The 23,532-nt window shown below is 36.1% G+C and overlaps 1 protein-coding gene across 4 annotated transcripts in view; it reads right to left on the bottom strand.

Annotated features, from left to right (window-relative positions):
* MYO16 (myosin XVI) overlaps positions 1 to 23,532 on the bottom strand; it is a 542,975-nt gene that overhangs the window by 357,879 nt on the left and 161,564 nt on the right. For all 4 annotated transcript variants that reach the window (XM_074329517.1, XM_074329516.1, XM_019731063.2 and 1 more), the window contains 2 exons: positions 13,078 to 13,148; positions 4,182 to 4,325 (listed from right to left, as the gene is read on the bottom strand). In XM_074329517.1, the coding sequence (XP_074185618.1) occupies positions 4,182 to 4,325; positions 13,078 to 13,148 (215 nt within the window). The remainder of the gene's footprint in view (positions 1 to 4,181; positions 4,326 to 13,077; positions 13,149 to 23,532) is intronic.

Here is a 23,532-nt window from a genome sequence, read left to right as displayed (position 1 = left end):
ATTGATAACATGGCACAAAATAGAAAATATTTTTAAAACTGGATAACATATTAGAATGTAAAATAAAAAATTTATATATGTGAGATGCTCAAATAATCAATAAAATAACGTAAGTGAAAGAAAAGTCTCAGTTAATAAACTTTGTATAATTATAATGTATATTATATCATACATAATTATATGAAATATATTAAATATAAATATATATAGTGCATTAAAGTATTATTTTACTGAGAGCTAAAACACATACATTTGGGATTCTAGAATATAATATCTTTGATATTAGATTTCTTTATATAAAAAATAAGAATTACATAATAAGTGTATTGCTTACATCATAGAAATGTTCTACATTCCCAGTAAGATATTTCTCAAACTTCTAAGAAACTACAAAACCCTATTCAACTATATGATGGAAACTGCAAGATAATAACAAGACTTTGTCTAAATTTTGAAAATATATTGTAGAAATCCATCATTTTCTGACTCACTCCAATTCCTAAAACATACTGGGTTTAGATGATTTATATTTCATACTTAAAATTCTAAAAAGTGCCAATTGTTTTGCTTAGTAATAAATACAGAGTCAACCCTCATTCACAAATTCCACAGTTGTCAATTTGCCTACTTGCTAAAATTTATTCCTAATGCCAAAATCAGTATTTGTGGTATTGGTGGCCATCCATGTATGTGTGAAAAGTGAAAAATTTTAATCACCCAATGTGCAGGTTTGCAGTTGAGGTTCCTCAGGGTGACACTCTGACTTCTTGTTTCAGCTTTCACAGTGTAAATAATGTCCTTATTGCAGCCTTTTAGCACCACATTTGTTCATATCTCTGAGCCTTCTGTTGGTGATTTCATTGTTTAAAATGGTTCCCAAGCATAGTGCTAAAGTGCTTTCTAGTGTCGGTAAGCGTAAGAAGGCTGTGATGAGCTTTAATAGAAAATACGTGTGTTGGATAACCTATATTTGAGCATGTGTTATAGTACTATTGGCCATGAGTTTGATGTTCATGAGTCGACAATATATTAAATAAGGTGTCATTAAACAGAAACACATATAAAATGAGGTTTGTACCATTCTTTTGAAGAATATGTTGTGACCAGAGTCCTGCAGGAACCTAACACGGTATTTCCCCTAGGAGTAATAATTCAGGATTCACTAACTCAGTGTGCTGGTGACTTTATACAACAAAACTACTACAAATAATGAGATCAATTGTGTACATAATATTTCTTAATTTTCCTCCCAAATTCTAAATAACCACGTTAGAAAGCTGTGCTTAAAAGGGAAATGTGTGATATTAAAATACAAGAGTGATCTAATTAGTAGTCCACTTTGGGGACTTTTAACTCTATCATAAAGAATATTGCAGCAGATAAGAGTGGTCAGGGGTGCAGTTCTCAAGTTGGCCTCTACGGGATCAAATACTGTCTCTGTCTCTACTATCTGGCTTTCAGCATGTAGATTAGCCTCTCTGTGCGTAAGTCAACTCACCTATTAAAAAGCAGAAAATCTAGCACATACAAAATAGAATTTTGTGAGGACAACCTATATTAATAATTACAAAGCATGTACAAAAGTACCCAACACATAGGGAAGGCTATATAAAAGTTAATTATTAGTATCTGATGGTAGTATAGATCATTTGGAAGAGTACTGACAAAACTCACAGTAGCTATACCTACTCCAAAATATAAAATGTCTGTGATTCAAGTAAAATATCAAGATACTAATGCTATTTAGTATATGACGACAACACACACATACCTCTACTTAACAAAAATTCACAATCATTATCTCAAAAATCAATGCAAATTTTTATAGATAATGATTTCCTGAAGAATGTGATTCAAATATATTTTTCATTCATTTTTAAACCCAACCCCATGTATCTTCATTCAAACATTCTTTTCCATTTCATCAAACCCAAATTGCAATCCAATGTTCTCGGGCCAAAAAAGTACAAGTCATCCCTGACTCTTATTCTTTCTTTCAAGCCCTAAATCCAACCCCACACCAAATACTGACAACCTGATGTTCAAAACATCCAGATGGCAGCCACTTCTCGTGCTATGTCTAGCCTGGATAGTGGCAACAACTTCCTATGAGTGTTCCCTGTACTTCCCTTCCTTTTATCTATTTTCAACAGAGCATCCAAAGTGCTCTTTTTAAATGTAAGTCAGATCATGTCACTTCCCAACTCAAAACCCTCCAAAGGCTCCCTTAATCACCTGGGGTATGTAAAAGTACATGCTAACTAACATCCTTGCAACAGCCTCGATTAGCTCCATTGCCTGTCTGAGTTCATGTCCTGCTCTGACCTCATCTGCTCCACTTGAGCTGCACTGGTCTCCTTGCTGTTCTTCAAGCACAAGAGGTTGCCACACAGCTGTGCACTTGCCGTTCCCTCTGCCTGGCAGAAGTGCACCCACATTTCCATGGGGCTTGTGGCTCAAATCAACTTCTCCAATAGGCAATCCTTTAGTACTCTCTATTCCTTTCTTCTTATTTCCTCCAACAATTTTTTTTTAGTTGACATACTGTATATTTCATTCACTTATATATTTGTTTTCTGTTTTTCCCCAGGAGAATGTAAGCTACAACAGGCAGGGATTTTGGCTTCGTTTGTTTCCTGCTGACCCCGCTTAATACAGAACAGAAGGCATTCAAATATTTACTGAATGTGTGAATATGCACAGTCTCTCTTACTCACCAATAGGCTTTGGAAAATGAAAAGTATATTGGACATGAAGCACTAAATACACAATGGCATGTAAGTAAGATAAATCTCAATTTTGAGGCTGTTAGCAGGAACATATTTCTATATTAATTATAATTTTTATGGCAATGTATTTCATCAACATTTATTTGAAAGTAAATTATTTCTGTGGATAGATGGTGGGCTGCCTATAACATTGTGGCAATGAGCCTACTCAGACATGCTAATCCATTAACGAAATTGCTTGATGGTACACTTACATCGCTTGCTTTTGTTTGCTTTCACCATTACTCTATGATGTAAAATGCCTTTTTTTGTTCACTGTGTAGCATACAACATTGTAGTCAGTCTATAAATATTTGCTGAATGAATGAATACACTATAACTTACTTGAGGGAAGAAATTATATTAAAAATAGTTGGTGATCAATAACTATTAGTTAAATGAATGAAGATAGTTAACGAGTATATGAAGTTCACTGAATAATAGTAAGTAGGAGATGTATAATTTTCCATATGAGGTCAGGCTATTCTATGGTGTGAGAAATGGCACTGCAGAACCATAAAAATATGAATAGTTTGACAATTATAGATTTAACTCTATGTTTATACGTGAAATAAAACCAGTTTCTATTTGTCAATTCTGTCTGGTAAAGAAAAGCAACATCATCGACACTGAGACCATTTGTGTGCTGAAGTAAGCACTTCTAAATATAAGTATAAAATGAGTAGGATGAGGAATTCTAGAACATGTAAACAAAAAAATCAATGTGGCTATAAGACACTTTTTAATAGAAATTAGTTAATAATACCAATATTAAATTCAGGCTGACTTCCAAAAGTAGGCCTGCCATTCTTTCACTCATTTTTTAATTTATGTATTCAACAAGTATATATTGAGTGTGTATAAAGTACTGGCACTATTTTTTAACAAAAGAATTAACATATGTATAAGGATCAATATTATGGTCTAAGCTATAATTGAAAGCAACTCCAATTATTTTTATACTAAAATTTTTCATTTTCATATAAATAAATGTAGACAGTTCTTTAGTAGATATAAGCTTGAGAACAGAGATTCAATACAAGCCATTATCTTCTTATTACTGTATGCCTAGTTGGCTAAAAATTAGGAGAATTAATTGAAAAATAAACAACAACAATTATCAAACCATTATAGTTAGGACTGATTTGCAAAGCATCAAGGCATATAATATCCAAGAAAAAAGCAAGAGGAGTAGAGCCTGGCATAATATCTATACAATTTGTTTTATAAACTATGCAATCCACAATCCTAGTCTCTAATTATCTTACAATTGCAGGCAAAAAAGTAATGACATTTCACACATTTTTTTCTCAAGTGAAGTATTACATGTTGTGAAATATTATTAGATAATTATGTAGACGTTTACATGCCATCAAATCTTCAAATGGTACTAAACTAAATTGCTTTACTTACTAACACAAGGAGCAGGACAATATCAGGGTTGTCACATGCACAGGCAATGTGCATTGGTGTCCAAAAATCTTCATCCTGGTGGTTGACATTGACCCCTCTGTCAATCAGGATCTCTGCAATGAAGGCATTATCATACCGAGCACACTGAAAGAAAGAAAAAAAGGAAATATAATATTATAACAAACTATGATAAGGTTTATTCCAAGTTTCCATGGATAGAAAACTTCAATGTCAAGTTTGGAAATTTAAAGGTGGAGCTAATCTGGGAAAGAATGCATGCACGTTTCCTAAGTATTAACCCACAAGGAAGCATATATAAAACTTAAGGGGAAATTGAGTCCATGGACAGTGGAAAGAAAATTAAGAAAAAAGGGGCAGATATTAATAAAAAGGGAAAAAAAAATTCACTATTTGGGTCCTCCTCATCTATAGACAGTATTATTAGAAAATCTTGGCTTATTTATCAGAATTCTCTTTGTAAAACACAGACTTGATCATATGGTCCTTTTGCTGTAAAACATGCAGTTTGTCATTGCCAAAAGAATAAAATTTCACCATTTTATTTAATCCAAGACAGACAAGACCCTTCACAGCCTTTCTAACTTCATCAATCAACATTCTCATAGGTAGCCTTCACTCTATTTCCATAAGACAACTAGGCATTATCTTGTAAGACAATCTTCTAACAAAAGTTTTAATGATTCCAAATACTGTATTTTATAGATGTTTCATAATATGCTAAATCAAAACCTTCAGGAACTTACTTTGTTCTTATTTTTCATTTACTATTTATAGCTAGAACTTATATTAATATTATTAGGTTGGTGCAAAAGGAATTGCAGTTTAAAAGGTTAAAAATAATTGCAAAAACCACAATTACTTTTGCACCCACCTAATATTTGTATAAGTCAGGGCTGGCTTCAAGGTGCATGGTCTATACAGTTGTGCTTAGATGCATCCTCACTTGGTTTAATGCTCTGCTGTCATCCTCTTGAATTTTTAACAACTTTTGTAGAATCCCACATGTTCATTTTGCACTGGGCCCTGAAAATTATTCAGCTCTTGTATAAGTCTTTTTCGTATTTGTATCATATGCTACATTAATGTCAAATACATATTAATAAAATTAGTAAAAAAAAAAAAAAGACCCATTAGTATGTTAAATGCCTATCAGTAAAACGTCTGGGTTGTAGGATACATGCTTTTTATAATATTGGGGTACGTAGAACAGACTTCCCTCTCAAAAAGAAGTACAAATCAATGCTACCACCAGAACTACTGTCATACCAACGTATCCACCTATTCACTGGATTAAAAGCAATTCATTAGAGGATTTCCACTTTTGAGCAACAGCAATTGTATTTACTTTCCTACCTAAATCAACTAAATAAACACAAAGGATGACCTCTGAGAGCTGGGAAGGAAACACAGCAGCCCTAATGTTGCTGTTGCTCCATCCTACTGCCTTGAGGGAGTTCCTAAGCTACAGCACAGAGAAGAGAACCCCAACCACCCAAGGCCACTCATGAGGAAGTCCAGTGAGACCAAGTTGGCTGGAATGCACAAAACAGAGGAGCAGAGGGGGCAAAACGCCCCAAAGGGAGAACATCAAAGATCTGCAGATACTCCCTCAAGTATTCAGCTGAGTCATGATCAGTTCTAGGAAGCGACCCAAGGTCAGAGAAAGAACTTCCTGAAAAGGAAGAGGACTCAGAGCTCATAAATTACCAGAAATAGTGCCTGTTTCCACCAGCCAGGCTGGAATGAAACCTCATAATTGAGGGGACAATGGTAGTGTACCAGATGTATTTTCCCTCTATGATGGGAAAATATTGGCCCTAAACATTACTCTGTTTCCTCCTAAAACAAATATTAAATTCAAGTTCAGAAAGGAACAAACCATTTATAAATAAATTAAGTGACCCAAAACAGAGCCCAAGATTATTTACAGAAATACAAAACTATTCAGTCCCCAACAAGACAAATTTTGCTCTGTCTAGTATCCGAGAAAAAACTACCAGATATATAAAAAGGTAGGAAAGTAGGACCCACAATGAGGAGAAAAGTGATCAAAGGAAACCAACTCAGAAGTGATATAACTATTAGAAGTAGCCAATCTGAGTGCTAAAACTGTTATTTTAACTATATTCCATATGTTTGGAAAGGATGGGAACTATTGAACACTGTAAGTAGAAATAGGAAAGATAATTAAACAAGCTCAAATTTAACTTCTAGAGATGAGAAAAACAAAGGATGGGATGAAAAATATACTACTGGATAGGATTAACGATGGACTAGATACTGCAGAAGACAAGATTATTGAACTTAAAGACAGTAATATCAATTATACAAAATGAAACACAGAGAGAAAAATGACTTAAATAAATGAACAGAGCATCAGTGAGCTGTGGGAAAAACTCAAACAAACTAACATCAAATAGATGAATAGCATGGAAACAAGGACTACGTGAATATGTTTATGTTTTTATTACAATTTAATTACCTTTAAAATTAGTAATTAGAAGACAATCCAATTTGAAAAATTAGGTAAAAGATTTGAACTCACCAAAAAAACATGAGATAAATGAATTGTGGTTCAGAATCATAATACGTAGTCACTGAAGAATATTCATCTCTTTCTCCATTACCAGATAGTCTCAAGAACATGCAATAAGTTACAATGCACAATCGTGGTGTAAGTTCCATGTGGAGAAAGATATGAGCAAGCATCGGTATTGGGATGCACCGAAGCCCTTGGGGCAAAGTCAACAAATAAAGTATGAGGGATTCGTTTCAGTTTTGAAGTAACCTCTTTGCCTATCTGATGCTTCACATCATGTGTAACAGTGACAAAGAGTCACTACTATCAGCCCTGATGGTATGAACTGTGACTTCATCCACAGTACCTGCAAGTTTGGATACAATGACTGAGAAGGTGAGGACTAGAGCATGAAAGCTGAATAAACTTTTAGAATTTGGGGCCTGGATCCACTTCTTTTTAGGAAATTCATAAGGAAGTAATTTCTACTGTACTCTCATATCTTTTTGCTAGCTCACTGCATAATCAACAAGGATATGACCTCCTCCTTCTGTGCCTGTCAAGATATCCTCAACCTGCACCTCAGGAATCCACATTTGTAATTCAAAGATACCCACGGTTTGGTTTTTCACTGTCTTTTACCAAAAAAAGAGTTAATTAGATACAGTGTTAGAAGTGCTATCACCCCTCTCAAGTAATGTTATTTTTAGACTCACATTTCAGAGGATTATGAATAATAATTTGACAGCAATAAATACCTTCTAATAACACTTGTCTGAAAACATTATGATGGCTGAACATTCCTGTTACATATTCTTACAATATTATTGTTAGATAGTAAACCTAAGTCTCCCTAAAAAAGAATTTTCTTCAAGTTAGCATATTTTCCTCCCAATTCAGGTTGTTCTCCATCACTTCAACCAATGTCTGGTGGCACTTTATAGCACCAGAAAAAGGGCTGAACTGCCACTTTATCACCCTCAACAGAACTCTGAGACCACCGTAATCTCCACCTACAGCATGGAGCCAAGTGTCACCGCTCCTCTAGTCACTAACCTCTACCTCTCAAAGTGCCAATCAGGGCTAGTGACATAATTTGTGGGACCCAGTACAAAATGAAAGCGTGGGGTCTCTTTTTCAAAAATTATTAAGAATTTCAAGGGTGTCGGGATGGCTCAGTTGGTTAGAGCGTGAGCTCTCAACAACAAAGGTGCCGGTTCAATTCCCACATGGGATGGTGGGCTGCGCCCCCTGCAACTAAAGACTGAAAACGGCGACTGGGCTTGGAGCTGAGCTGTGCCCTCCACAAGTAGATTGAAGGACAATGACTTCGAGCTGATGGGCCCTGGAGAAACACACTGTTCCCCAATAGTCCCCAATAAAATTAAAAAAAAAAAAATGAATTTCAAAACGATCACATCAGAGCATGAAACGAAGCATGGGCCCTTCTAAGCACAAAGCCCTGTATGACTGCATGGACCACATGCCCAGGAAGCCAGCTCTGAATGGCCAAGCCTCTTAATCAACCTGTCTCCCAGATTTCCTCAAGTGTATACATTACTCTTTCTCTCATTGACATCATCCCTTTGCTCCCATTTTGTGCCTCTATTTGCCTCCCTGCTTCTTGTTGTACCATCTTGTATGGATACCTCCAATTTCACATCCCCCAAGAAATTCCCCACAAACAGCCTTACAGAGGGTATGATTAATTTTATGGCCAATTTACCCTTGCAGCTTTTTCCCTTTCTCTTCTGGAAAAGTAAAGGAGGTTGGAGTTACATGGCCGATGCCCAGAGGATCTGGTGTGGGTGGGCAGGGCAAAGGGTGGACAGCTTCCACGTAGTGATCATTTTTGTCAACACCTAGAAGGTTTTTGTAAAATATTTATTTAGACATTTTCTCTAGTGTCCTACTTTTCTGCCTCTCTTCAAAATATACTATTTACTCCTCAATTAAAAAAAATGAATTTCAAAACGATCACATCAGAGCATGAAACGAAGCATGGGCCCTTCTAAGCACAAAGCCCTGTATGACTGCATGGACCACATGCCCAGGAAGCCAGCTCTGAATGGCCAAGCCTCTTAATCAACCTGTCTCCCAGATTTCCTCAAGTCTATACATTACTCTTTCTCTCATTGACATCATCCCTTTGCTCCCATTTTGTGCCTCTATTTGCCTCCCTGCTTCTTGCTGTACCATCTTGTATGGATACCTCCAATTTCACATCCCCCAAGAAATTCCCCACAAACAGCCTTACAGAGGGTATGATTAATTTTATGGCCAATTTACCCTTGCAGCTTTTGCCCTTTCTCTTCTGGAAAAGTAAAGGAGGTTGGAGTTACATGGTCGATGCCCAGAGGATCTGGTGTGGGTGGGCAGGGCAAAGTGTGGACAGCTTCCACGTAGTGACCATTTTTGTCAACACCTAGAAGGTTTTTGTAAAATATTTATTTAGACATTTTCTCTAGTGTCCTACTTTTCTGCCTCTCTTCAAAATATACTATTTACTCCTCAATTAAAAAAAAAAAAATTAAGCTGTTGAGCCACCTCTCCTGTAGTAAGGTGCTGGTTAGAGCTACTTCTTACAGCTCCTGAGACTTCAGAGAAATGTAGAGGGAAGCCCAAGTGCATCAGGTTTTCTTGTAAGAGTAGGAAAGTGACCTAAAACATTTAGAATTTAAGCTTCTAATAAAAAAAAGTCCTAACTATTTTTGTGTTAACTTCTTTTATTATATGAAACACAATTGCTTATTATTTAAAATTTTAAAGTATTGTATAAAAAAAAGAGTAAAAATCATAGACCTTGTCAACTTCCCCCAAATTGAGCCACTGTTAAAAATGTGTCTAGTCTTCAAGACTTTCCCTGCTGACGAAAAAGTATGTATGTATGTACGTACGTATCTCTCTCTCTCACATATGTACACACACACACACACATATATACATATATGTGTGTGTGTGTGTATATAGACATATATATATATATATATATATATCCCTTCCCCATCAATCTATTTGATTGAACTATACATATACTATTCTCTAGCTGCTTTTGATATTTATCAATATGTCTTGGACATATTTGCATATCTGTCATAGCTGAATATTTTTTAAACTTTTTATTACAATATAGTTGGCATACAATATTAGTTTCAATTATACAATGTAGTGATTGGACACTCGTATATACCTTACAGTGTGATCATAATCAGTCTAGTAACCACCTGTCATCATGTAGTTATTATGATATTATTGTCATATTCCCTATGTTGTACACTACATCCCCATTGTTTATTGATTTTATAACTGGAAGCTTGTACTTCTTATTCACCCATCCGCCCACACCCTCCTCTCTGGTAACTATCAGTTTGTTCTCTGTACCTATGGGTCTGTTTCTGTTTTGTTTATTCATTTGTTTTGTTTTTAGGTTCCACGTATAAGAAAAATTATACGTTGTCTTTCTCTGACTTATTTCACCTAGCAGAATACCCTCTAGGGCCATTCATGTTGTCGCAAATGTAAGATTTCATTCTTTTTTCTAGCTGAGTAACATTCCATTGTGTGTGTGTGTGTACACACACACACACACACACACACACACACACACACACACATCCTTTTATCCATTTCTCTATTGATGGACACCTAGGTTGTTTCCATATCTGGGCTATTGTAAATAATGCTGCAATGAATATAGGGGTGCATATATCTTTTCAAATGAATGTTTTTGCTTTCTTCAGATAAATACACTCAAGAGGAATTGCTGAGTCATATGGCAGTTCTATTGTTTGAGAAATCGCCATACTGTTTTCCACAGTGGCTATATCAATTTACAACCTAACCGACAGTGTACCATGCGTTCTTTTTTTCCACATTCTCACCAACACTTATTATTTGTTGCTTTTTGATGATAGACATTCTGATGTGTGATGTGATATCTCACTGTGGTTTCAATTTGCCATTTCCTTGATGATTAGTGACACTGAGCACCTTTTCATATGTCTATTGGTCATCTGTGTGTCTCCTTTGGAGAAAAGTTTATTCAGACCCTCTGCACATTTTTAATTGGATTGTTTGCATTTTTGATGTTGAGTTGTATGAATCCCTTATATACCGGGGATGCAAAAAAAAAGGTACACAAATAGACCCCTTGATCAATGTTGCTCAAGCATACGTTCGCCATAATCAGAAGTGTCTAGACTGTGATGGTAGCCATTTTGAGCACCTCTTATAATTGCAGAAGTCAAACGTGACTTGTATTCACTTATTTTGTTATTGGTATATATTGAGTATTATAATTTTAATAGTTTTATTCCTTTCTTAAAATGTGTATACATTTTTTGGCAACCTCTGTATTTTTTATATTAACCCCTCATCGGATATATCAGTTGCAAATAACTTTTCCCAGTAACTAGGTTGTCTTTTCATTCTCTCAGTGGTTTCCTTTACTGTGTGGAAACTGCTTAGTTTAATATAGTCCCATTTATTTATTTTTGCTTTTGTTGCCCTTACCCATGTAGCTCAATATTTTTAATAGCTGCATGGAATTCCACTGCTTAAATCACTGTCTTTATGTTAAAACTAGAATTCACCAGGTAAAAGAAAGAATATTTCTTATTTCTAGTGTATTTCACTTAAGCTTCACTATGGTCTGCTGCTGTCAGAGGACCAAATTAAAAGAATTTGCATTTCACTCTCCATTCAACAGGGTTTTATTAGCAACAGAAGCTCCTCCTCCTCAATAGCTCATTTATTAAAGGCCATGAAATAAAACCCTAGGTAGCATTTTAGCAAAGCTTATGTGATTCTGTTTTCAACTCCATAAATATCATACTTTTTAAAAAGAGTGAGGGGATAGGAGGGATAGTAGAAGAGGGTAAAGGGGGACAAATACATGATGATAGAAAGAGAACTGACTCTGGGTAGTGAGAAAACAATGTGATATATAGATGATGTAATACAGAATTATACACTTGAAACCTATGTAATTTTACTAACCATTGTCACCCCAATAAATTTTAATTAAAAAAAAAGTTTAATCTGAGTTTCCATCTGTATTATCCTCATGAGACTAAACTCTTGGGTACTGATACTTTTACTTGTTGTCAGTATTTCCTCTTTGTCTCTAACAGTACCTGACACCTGCCTTAGGTTTGATACATGAATTACTTAATGAAGCGTAGGTAAACAGACAAATTTAGAGGTATCTGTTGAAAATTTATTTTAAAAAAAGATAAAACTAAACATTTTAGCTGCCAAAAAATACTAAAACTTTTTTAAAAAGCCTATGTTTCTCAAGTATCTATCTGTAATAAAGTGGGAATTGTTCATCTCCAACATAAAATATTATTGTGACACTTCTTAAGAGAACTGTCCTACAGAAATCTACACTTAAGAGTCAGGCACTCAATGAATAATAATTGAGTTAAATAAATGAAACTCTGGGAAATCATAACAATATCTACAGCTGATTCTGGATGCCCCACAGACACAAATGCCGCCTTTTTCTCAAACGCACTGATCTAAGACTATATAATTAGAGCTTCGGTGCTGATAAAGCACAGGCTTCCTAATGTGGAAGGCCTAAAAGGTAGGGCGAACTGCATAGCCACCTACTCACATGTGACATTGTCGATAACTAAATTGCCTTTTTCAGTATCTAAGTCATTTTGAAACCCTGTAATTTTGTCTCTCTGGCAACCTGCAATTTTTCATTTGTTTTTATTTACTCAGTAACTCCAGGAAAAGGAGACCCAGCACTGAGCTCATAATCTCCAGAACTCACTACCTTTTTCTTATATCTATTTCAGTTCCCATCTTTCTCTTCATCTTTACCTCGCAACCTACGGCTAACAGTATAAAAACAAAATATATCTGCGTTGGATCGAGAGTTAGTGAAGTGTTTCTCATCTACCTTATCACTTTAATCTTCTCATTTTGATTCTTAATGAATGTAGATAAGTTTTATTGACATTTATATGAGCGGGGCCACAAGCGGAGCATAATAATAAAGTTCACTGAAGCAATAAAGACAACTTATAAATGTAAGAGAGACTGATTACCTAATACTCTGTAATTGATACAATACCCTCTTGCTTATTTGTTGAATACTATTCATTTTCAAAAGCATCTTCTTTAGGGCAGAGACTCTAACTCCATTTGCTGAAGATTATTTACAAACTGTAATGAAAATAATTAAAAAACACTAATTTATTACGATCCACACGTGTTAATTTGAAACACATCATGTTGCTGATCGTTTGTCAAGTGTACATTTTGCTACTGAGTTTTGAGCTCATAAGCGATTCTCCTTTTCCTTGGTGTAACCACACTTGCACTGGTCGTTACAATTCTTACCAGATGGAGCAAGGACCCTCCTGAGGAAACGGGAGTGTGGGGATCTGCTCCCTCCTTCAGGAGTCGCAGTGCTGAAAGAATGAAAGAGAAAAGAGTTAGAGCACATCTCTCTTCCACACCCTGAACTAAATGTAGCATTTCACTAATATCTAAAATGCAAACAACCACGAAAGCCAAAGAAGACACCTTAATTGCCATTTGACCTTATTTCTTATATTTACAATTGGCAGCATTTCTCTTCACACTGAAACTTATCCCATGATTTGTCAATGTAATCACCTATTACAGCCGTGCAAATTATTCAAAACGGGGAACAAATTTTTACAGTTTATTGTTTCAAAGTGCCTAGTTTATATATCCTTTATAGAACAAAAAATAAATTTAAAGAAATTAGTTCACTAGGTTCATATAGGTATTAGTTTCCTTAATTTTTAGTTTTTTAAACTCATTAGGACCCATTGGCTTACAACAATAAAAGTTGACATTTGGAGCATTAAACTTCTATTCATGTCATTACCCCTTGGCAGTGCTTACACCAATTCTCAAAAAGCACTATGGGAAAAAGCCTTTTACATCTAAATTACTAACATCAAATAGATGAAAACATACTCCAATTTTCAGAATAAATACACAGTTGGAAGGTGACCTATGTTTCCATTTGAACAGCAAAGGTTAATTAGTACCGTGTTTCCCTGAAAAAAAGACTTAGCCAGACCATCAGCTCTAATGCATCTTTTGGGGCAAAAATTAATATAAGACCTGGTCTTATTTTACTATAAGACTAGGTATAATGTAATGTCATGTAATGTCATGTAATGTCATGTAATAAAATATAATATGAGACCGGATCTTACATTAATTTTTGCTCCAAAAGATACATTAGAGCTGATTGTCCACCTAGGTCTTATTTTCGGGGAAACACGGTAGGTACACGGAATGCCACAGGCATTAGGAGATTAATAGTATTACATTCTCTGCCTCTTACAGTGGCTGTGAGACTAGCCTTATACAGAGGCTCATCAATTCCCCGAAGAGCTATAATGGTTTCCATGGCTAATAGCAGTATAATTTTAATGAAAAGCCGTTAATGCATTTTCCACAAAAATATGACTAAAGCAACAGTCATTCTTTTATTCCATTATGACACAGAACCGCACAAAATGGCTTAGATTCAAACTCATACTTCTCTGAGCATATTGTCTTTCCTTTATATTTTTCTGTCATTGGAATAGTACCTGAATGTACCGTTTCTCAGTGGCACACTAAATCTTTCATGTGTCCCAATATCTAGTCTGTTACCATCTTCCCGAACTCTAATTGCATATCACAGAAGGTGTCATGGGTCTTGGCAGACACCATTCATCCTGCACAGTTTCCTCTCAGGGAAGGCCATCTCTTCGACAATGTGTGCAATAGGTGTGAAGAGGGAGGCAGATCAGCCCCTCCGACGTGGGGGTAATGTGGTGAGAGGAAAGACAGCCCACACCCAGACCCGTGTGCTCTCCATACTGCCTGTCCTAAAACCAGAGTGCCCTTTGTCCAAATCTCTCCCCCCAGGGAAGCCAAACACATTCCCATTCTACCTGACCAATGGCAATACTTGGTTGGACTCTGTGATCTTACAACTGTTCACTCCAGCTCTCCCCCAGAAAGCAGTTTCTAAATAGAAGCATGTCCACATATACTCATTTACTAAATGACTTTCCTTTGAAAATATTGTTCCTTCAATTAAGAATTTCTTTTCATAACCTGAATTCTCCTAATGTTGGTAATTTGTGTTACAAAAATTTCTCTTGTAGGATCAACTATAACCTGACATCACGTGGTACATCCACTTGCTGACTTGGGTCTCTTCCTTCTCTGCCATTAGGAGAAAAATTCAGGAAGATAAGGTCCTTGGAAGTTAAGGCCTTGGAAGAAATATCAATAATTTAACAGATACTGATGACACCATCTTACGGGCAAAAAGCAGCAATGATTTGAAACAGCTTCTAATGAAAATGAAAGCAGAAAGCAGGACTGCATCTGAACATCAAGAAGACAAAAGTCAGAAGCAATATGAAACTTTAAGGTAGACATTGAAGACACTGAAATTGTTAAAGATTTTGTCCAACTTGCTTCAGTCATGAGTTCAAATGGACACTGCAGCCAAGAAATCAAGAGAAGGCTGAGATTTAGAAGGGCAGCAATGGAAGAATTAGGAAAGATCACCAAGAACAAAGATGTGTCATTAGAGACCAAGGTTAAGATAATCCACATCTTCATAGTCCCAATTATTATGTACAGATGTGAAAGTTGGACAGTAAAGAAGGCTAATAGATGTCTTTTTCCTTTAAAATGCTAGAGAGTTCTATGGATACCCTGGACCACCAGAAAGATGAACAAGTGGGTCCTCGAGCAAAAATAAGCCTGAAACATCACTGGAGGCAAAAATGACAAAATTGAAGCTGTCCTCCTGAGGGCACATCATAAGAAGGCAGGGTTCTTTGGAAAACTGAATAATGCTGGGAAAATAGAAGACAGCAGGAAAAGAGGAAGACCAAATATGAGATGGATTGAGTCCATAAAAGAAACCATGGACGTGAGTCTCCAGGAGCTGAGCTGGGCTGGTGAGGACAGGACGTGGTGGACATCATTCATTTATATCATCCCAGGAGTTGGATCCAACTCAATGGCTTTTAACACACAGTAAGATCCTTGCCTTTCTTTTCACTGTTTCTCAAAAAACACCCTGTTGCATGGTATGTACATGCTCTTTCTCGCTCTATTTCTCCACATCTCTCTATACATATAATAAATGAATACACTTCTTGTTCCCTCACATGCTTTTTACCTTTAATTTTAAGAAATCTATTCAAGACAACAGAAAGTTCATTAAATATGTGTATCAATGGTTTCCTTTGAAGATATATAGCACTCTTATCCTAACATGTATTTGTTTAGCAAATGAAACTATTCATCTTGAATTAACTAATATCAACACTTTATAGTCTTTATAGCAAAGCATTTGTACAAGTGTGATCTCACTACAAATATAGCGTGAGGCAGATTATATTGTATTAGTTAAAACATTCGTAAAACGCCATCATATTTTTACATACAATCAACTACGCACATGTGTGGTGAATTACACATAATAGGAATCAGTCATACACTGGTCTTGAGGTTAGACAGATTTAATTAAATAGAAGGCCTGTCCCCACTGGAAAAGCTGATAAACTTCTCCATGCCTCGGGTTTCTGTCAGTAAACGAATGAACAATCGTTGGACTCACGTCATAGGGGTATTACAAGAATTAAATGAGGCAAAATATGTAGCATGCTTATCATGTCTCCTAGCACTTGGTAAAGATCACTAAATGATTTCCATTAGTATAATTGTTGTGTCATAAAACCTCATAATAATGTGTCATAAAATCCATATTCAAGGTTTATTCTAAATTTTCTCAACCCTCTGATTATTAAATGTTGAATTTAAGTATAGAATATAAGCAATGCATATTTAGCAATATTCACTTGAAGGATGAGTGAGCAATTTACCATGCAGGAAAAGGGAGTGAAAGGACAACGTATAGGGCAACAGAAGAGTGATGAGCAGCGCGCAGTGAACAGTCCCTTAGGAGGGGAAATTGGGGAATGGCTTGGAGCAATGCACTGCGGAGAATGATGTTCACCACACTGCAGGATTTGGAAGTCATTTTGTTGCCAACCAGGAGGACCACAACATTTTAAGCGAAGGAGGAAAAGATTCATTAGATAAGTGCTATGTGGACTGAATGTTTGCATCCCACAAAAATTCATATGTTGAAGCCTAATCCCCAGTGTGATGATATTAGGAAGAGGAGCCTTTGGGAGATAATTAGGAGGCAATGAGGGAGGTCATGAAGATGGAGGCCATTAGTGCCCTTAAAAGGAGATGGAGCGTCCAGAGCTTCCTCTCTGGGCCCTGTGAGGACAGAATGAGAGGACATCCACCTGTAAACCAGGAAGCTGGTCATCACCAGGAGCCAAATCTGCTGGAGCCTCGCTCTTGGAATTCCAAACCCCCAGAACTATGAGATATAAATGTTTGTTTTAGATCCCCAGTCTACGGTGGATTTGTTCCAGTGGTCTGAGGTAAGACAATAACAGAAGTCACCACAGAGGCGATGGGGTATCTTGCTCCTACTTTCCATTTAAATTCTGCATGGAGGTTCAGGATCACCCACGGGGCGGTGGCTGCAGTGAGGGTGCATGGCGTTGTGCTGAGATTAAGAAGGGACTCTGTTCTGTTGATGGTTTCTTTTGCTGTGCAGAAGCTTTTTCATTTGATATAGCCCCATTCATTTATTTTAGCTTTTACTTCCCTTGTCTTTGAGGTCAAATTCACAAAATCCTCTGTGAACCCAACATCCGTAAGTTTAGTACCTATGCTTTCTTAGTGGTAAACACACAATGTGATATATAGTTGATGTATTACAGAATTGTACACTTGAAACCTATGTAAGTTTACTAACCATTGTCACCTCAGTAAAACTAATTTTTTTAAAAAGGAATGGATTAATCAGCCTGGGACTTAATGGAATCAGAGGCATATTGCAGAGGGGACTAAGGCAGCACCGACAGCCAACATAAGGCTGAGCCACCAAGTCCACAGAAACCAGTTTACAAGATGTAAAACATGAATGGGTAATCTCCACGGGAGCAGGATGGGCCACAGACGTGTACTGGGAATGCTCAAGGACAAATCGAGATGTCAAGATGGATGGATGGGTAGATGAGCACATGGATGGACGGATGGATGGAGTGATGGACAGATGGATGGATAGGTAAGTGTTTATGAATTCATTACACATTTTACTGATATAAAGGTGGTGTAGCCCACAATTTACAAATAATAATTGAATATACAATACTCATTATTATAAATTCCATATAGCCAATTATTGTCACAGAATGCTTTTGATGACTTTTACTGAACCCTTGTATCCACACACAATCTATGGTTAAGATTAATAAATGTGACCTTGATGTATTGGTTGATATTTTCATTGACATTAATACTTAAGAACCAGGGGTCGGGAAACTATGGGAAGCAGGCCAAGTCTAGCCCTAGCCTGTTTCTGTACAGCCTTTGAACTAAGAACGAATTTTACATTTTTAAAGGGTATGTAAGGAAAAATAAATAAATAAATAAATAAAAAGACAAAACAGAATCCAAGAAGAATGTGCAACACAGACTTTTTGTGGCCCCTAAAGTTTAAAATATTTACTATCCGGCTCTTTATAGAAAAAGTTCCCTGACTCCTGAGTAAGATTAAAGTGAAACAATGAAGTATGTCAGAACATTACTCATTTATCAATGACCTGAGTGACATCTTTGCTGAATCAGATAATAGTTTTTGATAATGTAATCATATTTCATCACATTTGTGCTGTTCACACCAGAGTGGCAATGACACATTTTTAAATATAGACTGCATCATTAATATTTACTCCATCCTTTCATCAATTCTAAACAATCAGTAAGACAATAAATCCAGTTCTGATTTGTAGCAGTTACAATTTCTGTGGTATAATTCTCCCACCATGCTTGATTTCAAGCTACCAATGTGATGTCACTGAACCCATAGTCAGGAACAGACATGACATACCTCACAATTATGTAACATTTCCACCATACACACACAATAGATGTAAATAACTTCAAGAACACAAATGAGAGAAAAGGGTAGTAAACTAATTAGGAATTGATGAGCTTTCAGTATTTGTTACTTTTGTTTATAATAACATCCACTTAGTTGTAAGTTTATATGCTTTAGTTTGTAGTATAGGATTCATTTTAACAATTTCACAATCAACTCACTAATTCCTGAAATTTGGACAATTGGCTCCCAGGGGCTGTAGGGTCAGCTCCAGGATATCACAGGGTGTGGCCTCCAGATGGATGAGGAACATTGTCCAAGAATGTCCAGGGATAATAAAGACACTACACCCAAGAACGTCCTTACCACAGTGACAGAGATGAATAAGCCCCAGCCCTCCCTTCATTTGACTAGACGTTAGCCTACAGAGAAAAGGGATGGGGACAATTTGAGCATTTTTTTTTTCCTTAGAAAGAACTATTTTCTGAAATGGCTGTTCACATAATCATATAGAACTGAATCAGAACTATTGACTGGCTATTGACTGGTTTGCCCCTGGATGCTATGGGAGGTGACCCAACATTAAGATAAAATCAACTATTAATAACAAAAACAAACCATGCTCTTCACATACCGTGTTTCCCCGAAAACGACACCTAGTCGGACAATCAGCTCTAATGCGTCTTTTGGAGCAAAAATTAATATAAGACTCGGTATTATATTATATTATATTATATTATATTATATTATATTATATTATATTATATTATATAGAACTGATCTTATATTGTATTATATTAGACCTGGTCTTAAATTATAGTACAATAAGACCGGGTTCTATATTAGTTTTTGCTCAAAAAGATGCATTAGAGCTGATTGTCTGGCTAGGTCTTATTTTCATGGAAACACAGTATATAAATTGCAGAGTGAGCTAAATTCTATGCCTCTGCTAAGGGTTAAAAACCAGATATGGTAAGGAACCTAGTTATAAAGATATTATGGAGAAAACACAATTTGCATAATTCATTTATAACAAAGAATTTTGAAAAAGAAGGGGGCATGTTTTTATAAAACTAACACACACTGAGAACTTTATGTACTTAGGGTCTGACACAGCTCTCAGTACTTTAAATATAATAATTACTTTATCTCAACTCTACAATGTAGATACTATAATGGTCACTGTTTTACTGATAAGGACACAGGCTCTGATCGATTATGTAATGTCTTAAGCCACACAGTAGGTCGGTGCATCTAGAACTGAAGTGTGCACAGTATGACTCCAAGGACTATGTTCTTCACCAACAAAAGCAGTAGGACATTTGACCTCTCACGTCACAAGACAGTTGAAGGTCACCCCTCAACTATAAAACAACAGGAATCAAAATCCATTTGAATGTCCTCAGAATTACTAGCTTTGTGGGAAATTGCCCAAATTTAGGTTAAAACACTTTGTCCGAAAAGATATGGGTTCCTAGCAACCTTATAACAACATGCTTCAAATCACCGCCAGTCAAGTGAAAGGGCACCACTACTCGGAGTCTTTCTGTTACAATAAAATCTGCAAGGAAACAGCCGAAGGAAAAACTGCCATCTGGGGACCAAACAGAATAATGAAGCCTAGGTTTCCTTTTATAGTGTTACTGCTTGGAACTGATTCAGCATGTACTGTATATTTGTGGCTTCATCATCAAGCTGCCACAGAGCTCCATCGGATGATTTGATATTTAAAAAGAAACATTCAGTCTCTAAATTTCAGCTATTGGGGTAAAAACGACTAAAATACATCACAAAATTGTGCTAAGTAGCTTTACTGGAACAGGCAGTTGTCCCCACTGAATGTCCCCCACCATCACCAACAATAACCAAACCCAATGATCCACCTGGTCATCAGCATTTATTTTAAGTCTCTCGATATCACCATGGTCTACCTGTGTTGATGGCAGATAGCACATTACTGACAGCAACTTGATGATAATAAATGCTTTGGCATCATAGGAACCAGTGTGACCATTTGATTGTGTAGCAATCTCCTATAATTCCCATGATGATAGTGGGTCTGTAGTCATAAAGATTTTACATTTAACATCAAGAGAGAAAAGAATAAAAGAAAACATAGTCATGGGTTCTAAATTTTGTCCTAGTTACAAGCCGTGCAAAAGGCATTTTCTAGAGAGAGGAAAAAGGGAATAATATACACAAAAATGTTAGCAATTGGTAAACCTGGTTGAAAGGTATATGGGAGTTCTTTGTATTGTTTTCCCAACTTTTCTGTAAGTTTGATTTTATTTCTAAATAAAAAGTTACAATGAATAACCGGTCTTTTAAAAGTGTAGACTTCACATTGATGTTTCTATTATTGTTTCAGAAGAAAATGGCACTGGCTTGATTTCCCCCCCCCCCCCCCCCCCCCAGCTCAGGATGTGTTCTGGCCTGAAGCCTTACCATCTGCAAAGACTGGACCCTCTCCTCTCAGATTACCCCACTAAACCAAGGTTCGGGTCTGCTGAATTTGGCTACATATGTATTTATTGAGAATAAATTGTGTGTTCTCAGGGATACTGTGGTATACGCAGCAGTAGGGGCCAAATTCTCAATGGCAAATACTGGGATAAGATCTACCATGAATTGATAACTTGGCCCCTACTAGTTCTGTTGTTCCAAGAGAGGCGTTCATTGGTAATTTTCTGAGTTTGTAAAATCCTAGCACTTTTTCTCATAATATCTTCAGCGGGTATTTGCATCAGAATCTCCTGGAGTGTTTTTTAAAAAATGCATAGTTTTAGGTCACATCTCGAAACTACTGAATCGGAGTAACTGAAAGCAGTATTGAGGTATGATTTCAAAAAGGACAGAAATAGCCCCTAAAGGTGGAAAAGTTGGTTCTTGGGGGAGAAAAATTTTAGCTTTATTTGGTTTGTTGCCCTACATGGGGCCACAGTACATAAGGAGATATACAGAATGCGGTATTCCAATTTCATGGTGGAGATTGTCTGGGAAGGGGTGGACAATAGAAAGATAGATTGAGAAGTATAAAACTAGGAAAATCTATTTTTAAAAAATCCTTAAATCATTCATAAACTTTTTAAATTAAAGTTTATTGACTTAAAATTTGTGTGCTATGTAGGGCAGGAAATCTATATGTTACCAGCATTCCTGTGGTGTTGGTAAAGTAATTTCTATATCCCTGCTCTCTGCTTTCCTTCTTTATTCACATGGTGATGAGGTAGGATATTCCATTGAAAGCATTTCTTAGAGGACTATCAATTGTTCTTGTAACCCATTTCCTCCTCTTCCCCTTCAAGGACCTCACTGATATGTAGCTGGAAAGATATTCAAAAAAGGCTATAATCAAACTCACCTGTTCTATACAATTTCTAACATATATTATTGTGGTATATATGCCTGTTGGGTATAAGAAATGGCCTCTGTATCTAAACAAATTCTAAATCATTAACTCTGCAAATATTCCAGAACAGACCCAAAGTGACAGTTTCATGACAGCATAAATTTAACTGCATCATACTTCCTCAGACCTTCATGCAGGAATAGTATCTCCAGAATGCATACAGTATAAATATATGCTTCACTTTTTATTTTCTCTCTATATAATGCACTGTCAATTTATGTTATGTAACTTTAAAAGGCTCTTTTTTGTATGTCACTGCATTGCACTAACATCTTTGCAGGAAATCAGATAAGTGTATATGTGTAGGCTTCATTCTGGACTCCTATTCTTTCAGCTACTTGTTCAGTTTTTGATAAATCATAATTGCACATTTTTTGCAATTTTATTGTGTTTTATTTCATATTAAAGGATTATATTGAAAAATTTGCTATATTACTGTTAAAATAATGAGTACTAACATTTCAAAATCTTGGTTACTAAGTAATAACTATTCTTTGGTAAATCAACCGATTACAACTAATATCAGTGAACAAAAACACCTACCCAAGAGAGAAACGAGATGGTAAACTCTTTTCAAAAATGAGATGGTAACTGCCTTCATTTCCCAGGATTTTCCTTATGAAGAATGCCATAATGCATCCTATCAAAACTCCTTTTTTTTTGGCAGAAAAAGGAAAAGCTGACCCTAAAATTCACATGGAATTACAGGAGAGCATGAATGGCCATAACAATCTTGGAAAAGAAAGAAAAAGAAAAAAAGAAATAAAATTGGATGACTCACACTTTCTGATTTCAGAACTTACTGCAAAGCTATAGTAATCAAAACAGTGTGGCACTGACATAGGCTAGATATATGGACCAATGAAATGGAAATAAAGAGTGTTAAATCCATAAAATTGAATATTATTAAACCATAAAAAAGAACGGAGTACATGCTACAACATGAACAAACATCAAAAAACATGCTACCATGTTTCCCAGAAAATAAGACCTAACCAGAAAACAAGCCCTAGCCTGATTTTTCAGGATGACATCCCCTGAACATAAGCCCTAATGAATCATTTGGAGCAAAAATTAACATAAGACCCAGCTTTATTTTCGGGGAAACACGGTTAAGTGAAAGAAGTCAGACACAATAAGCTACATATTATATGACTTTACTTATATGAAATATCAAGAATAGCAAAATTTATGGAGATGGCAAGCAGATTAGTGGTTGTCAGAGGCTGGTGTCGGGTGGGGAAAATGAAGTGACTGCTTAATGTGTACGGGATTTCTATTTGGGGTGGTTAAAATGTCTTGGAACTAGATGGTAGGGATGAGTGCTATATGCCACTGACTAGTGTACTTTAAGATAATTAAAATGGCAAGTTTTATTTTAGATGTAATTTATAAAAATAAAAAGCCATCATTCCCTTAACTG

This window comes from Rhinolophus sinicus, linkage group LG04 (genome assembly GCF_036562045.2).
Source record: "Rhinolophus sinicus isolate RSC01 linkage group LG04, ASM3656204v1, whole genome shotgun sequence".
NCBI classification, from domain to species: Eukaryota; Metazoa; Chordata; class Mammalia; order Chiroptera; family Rhinolophidae; genus Rhinolophus; species Rhinolophus sinicus.
Note: the sequence above shows the minus strand (reverse complement) of the source record. Positions and strands in the feature narration are given on the sequence as shown.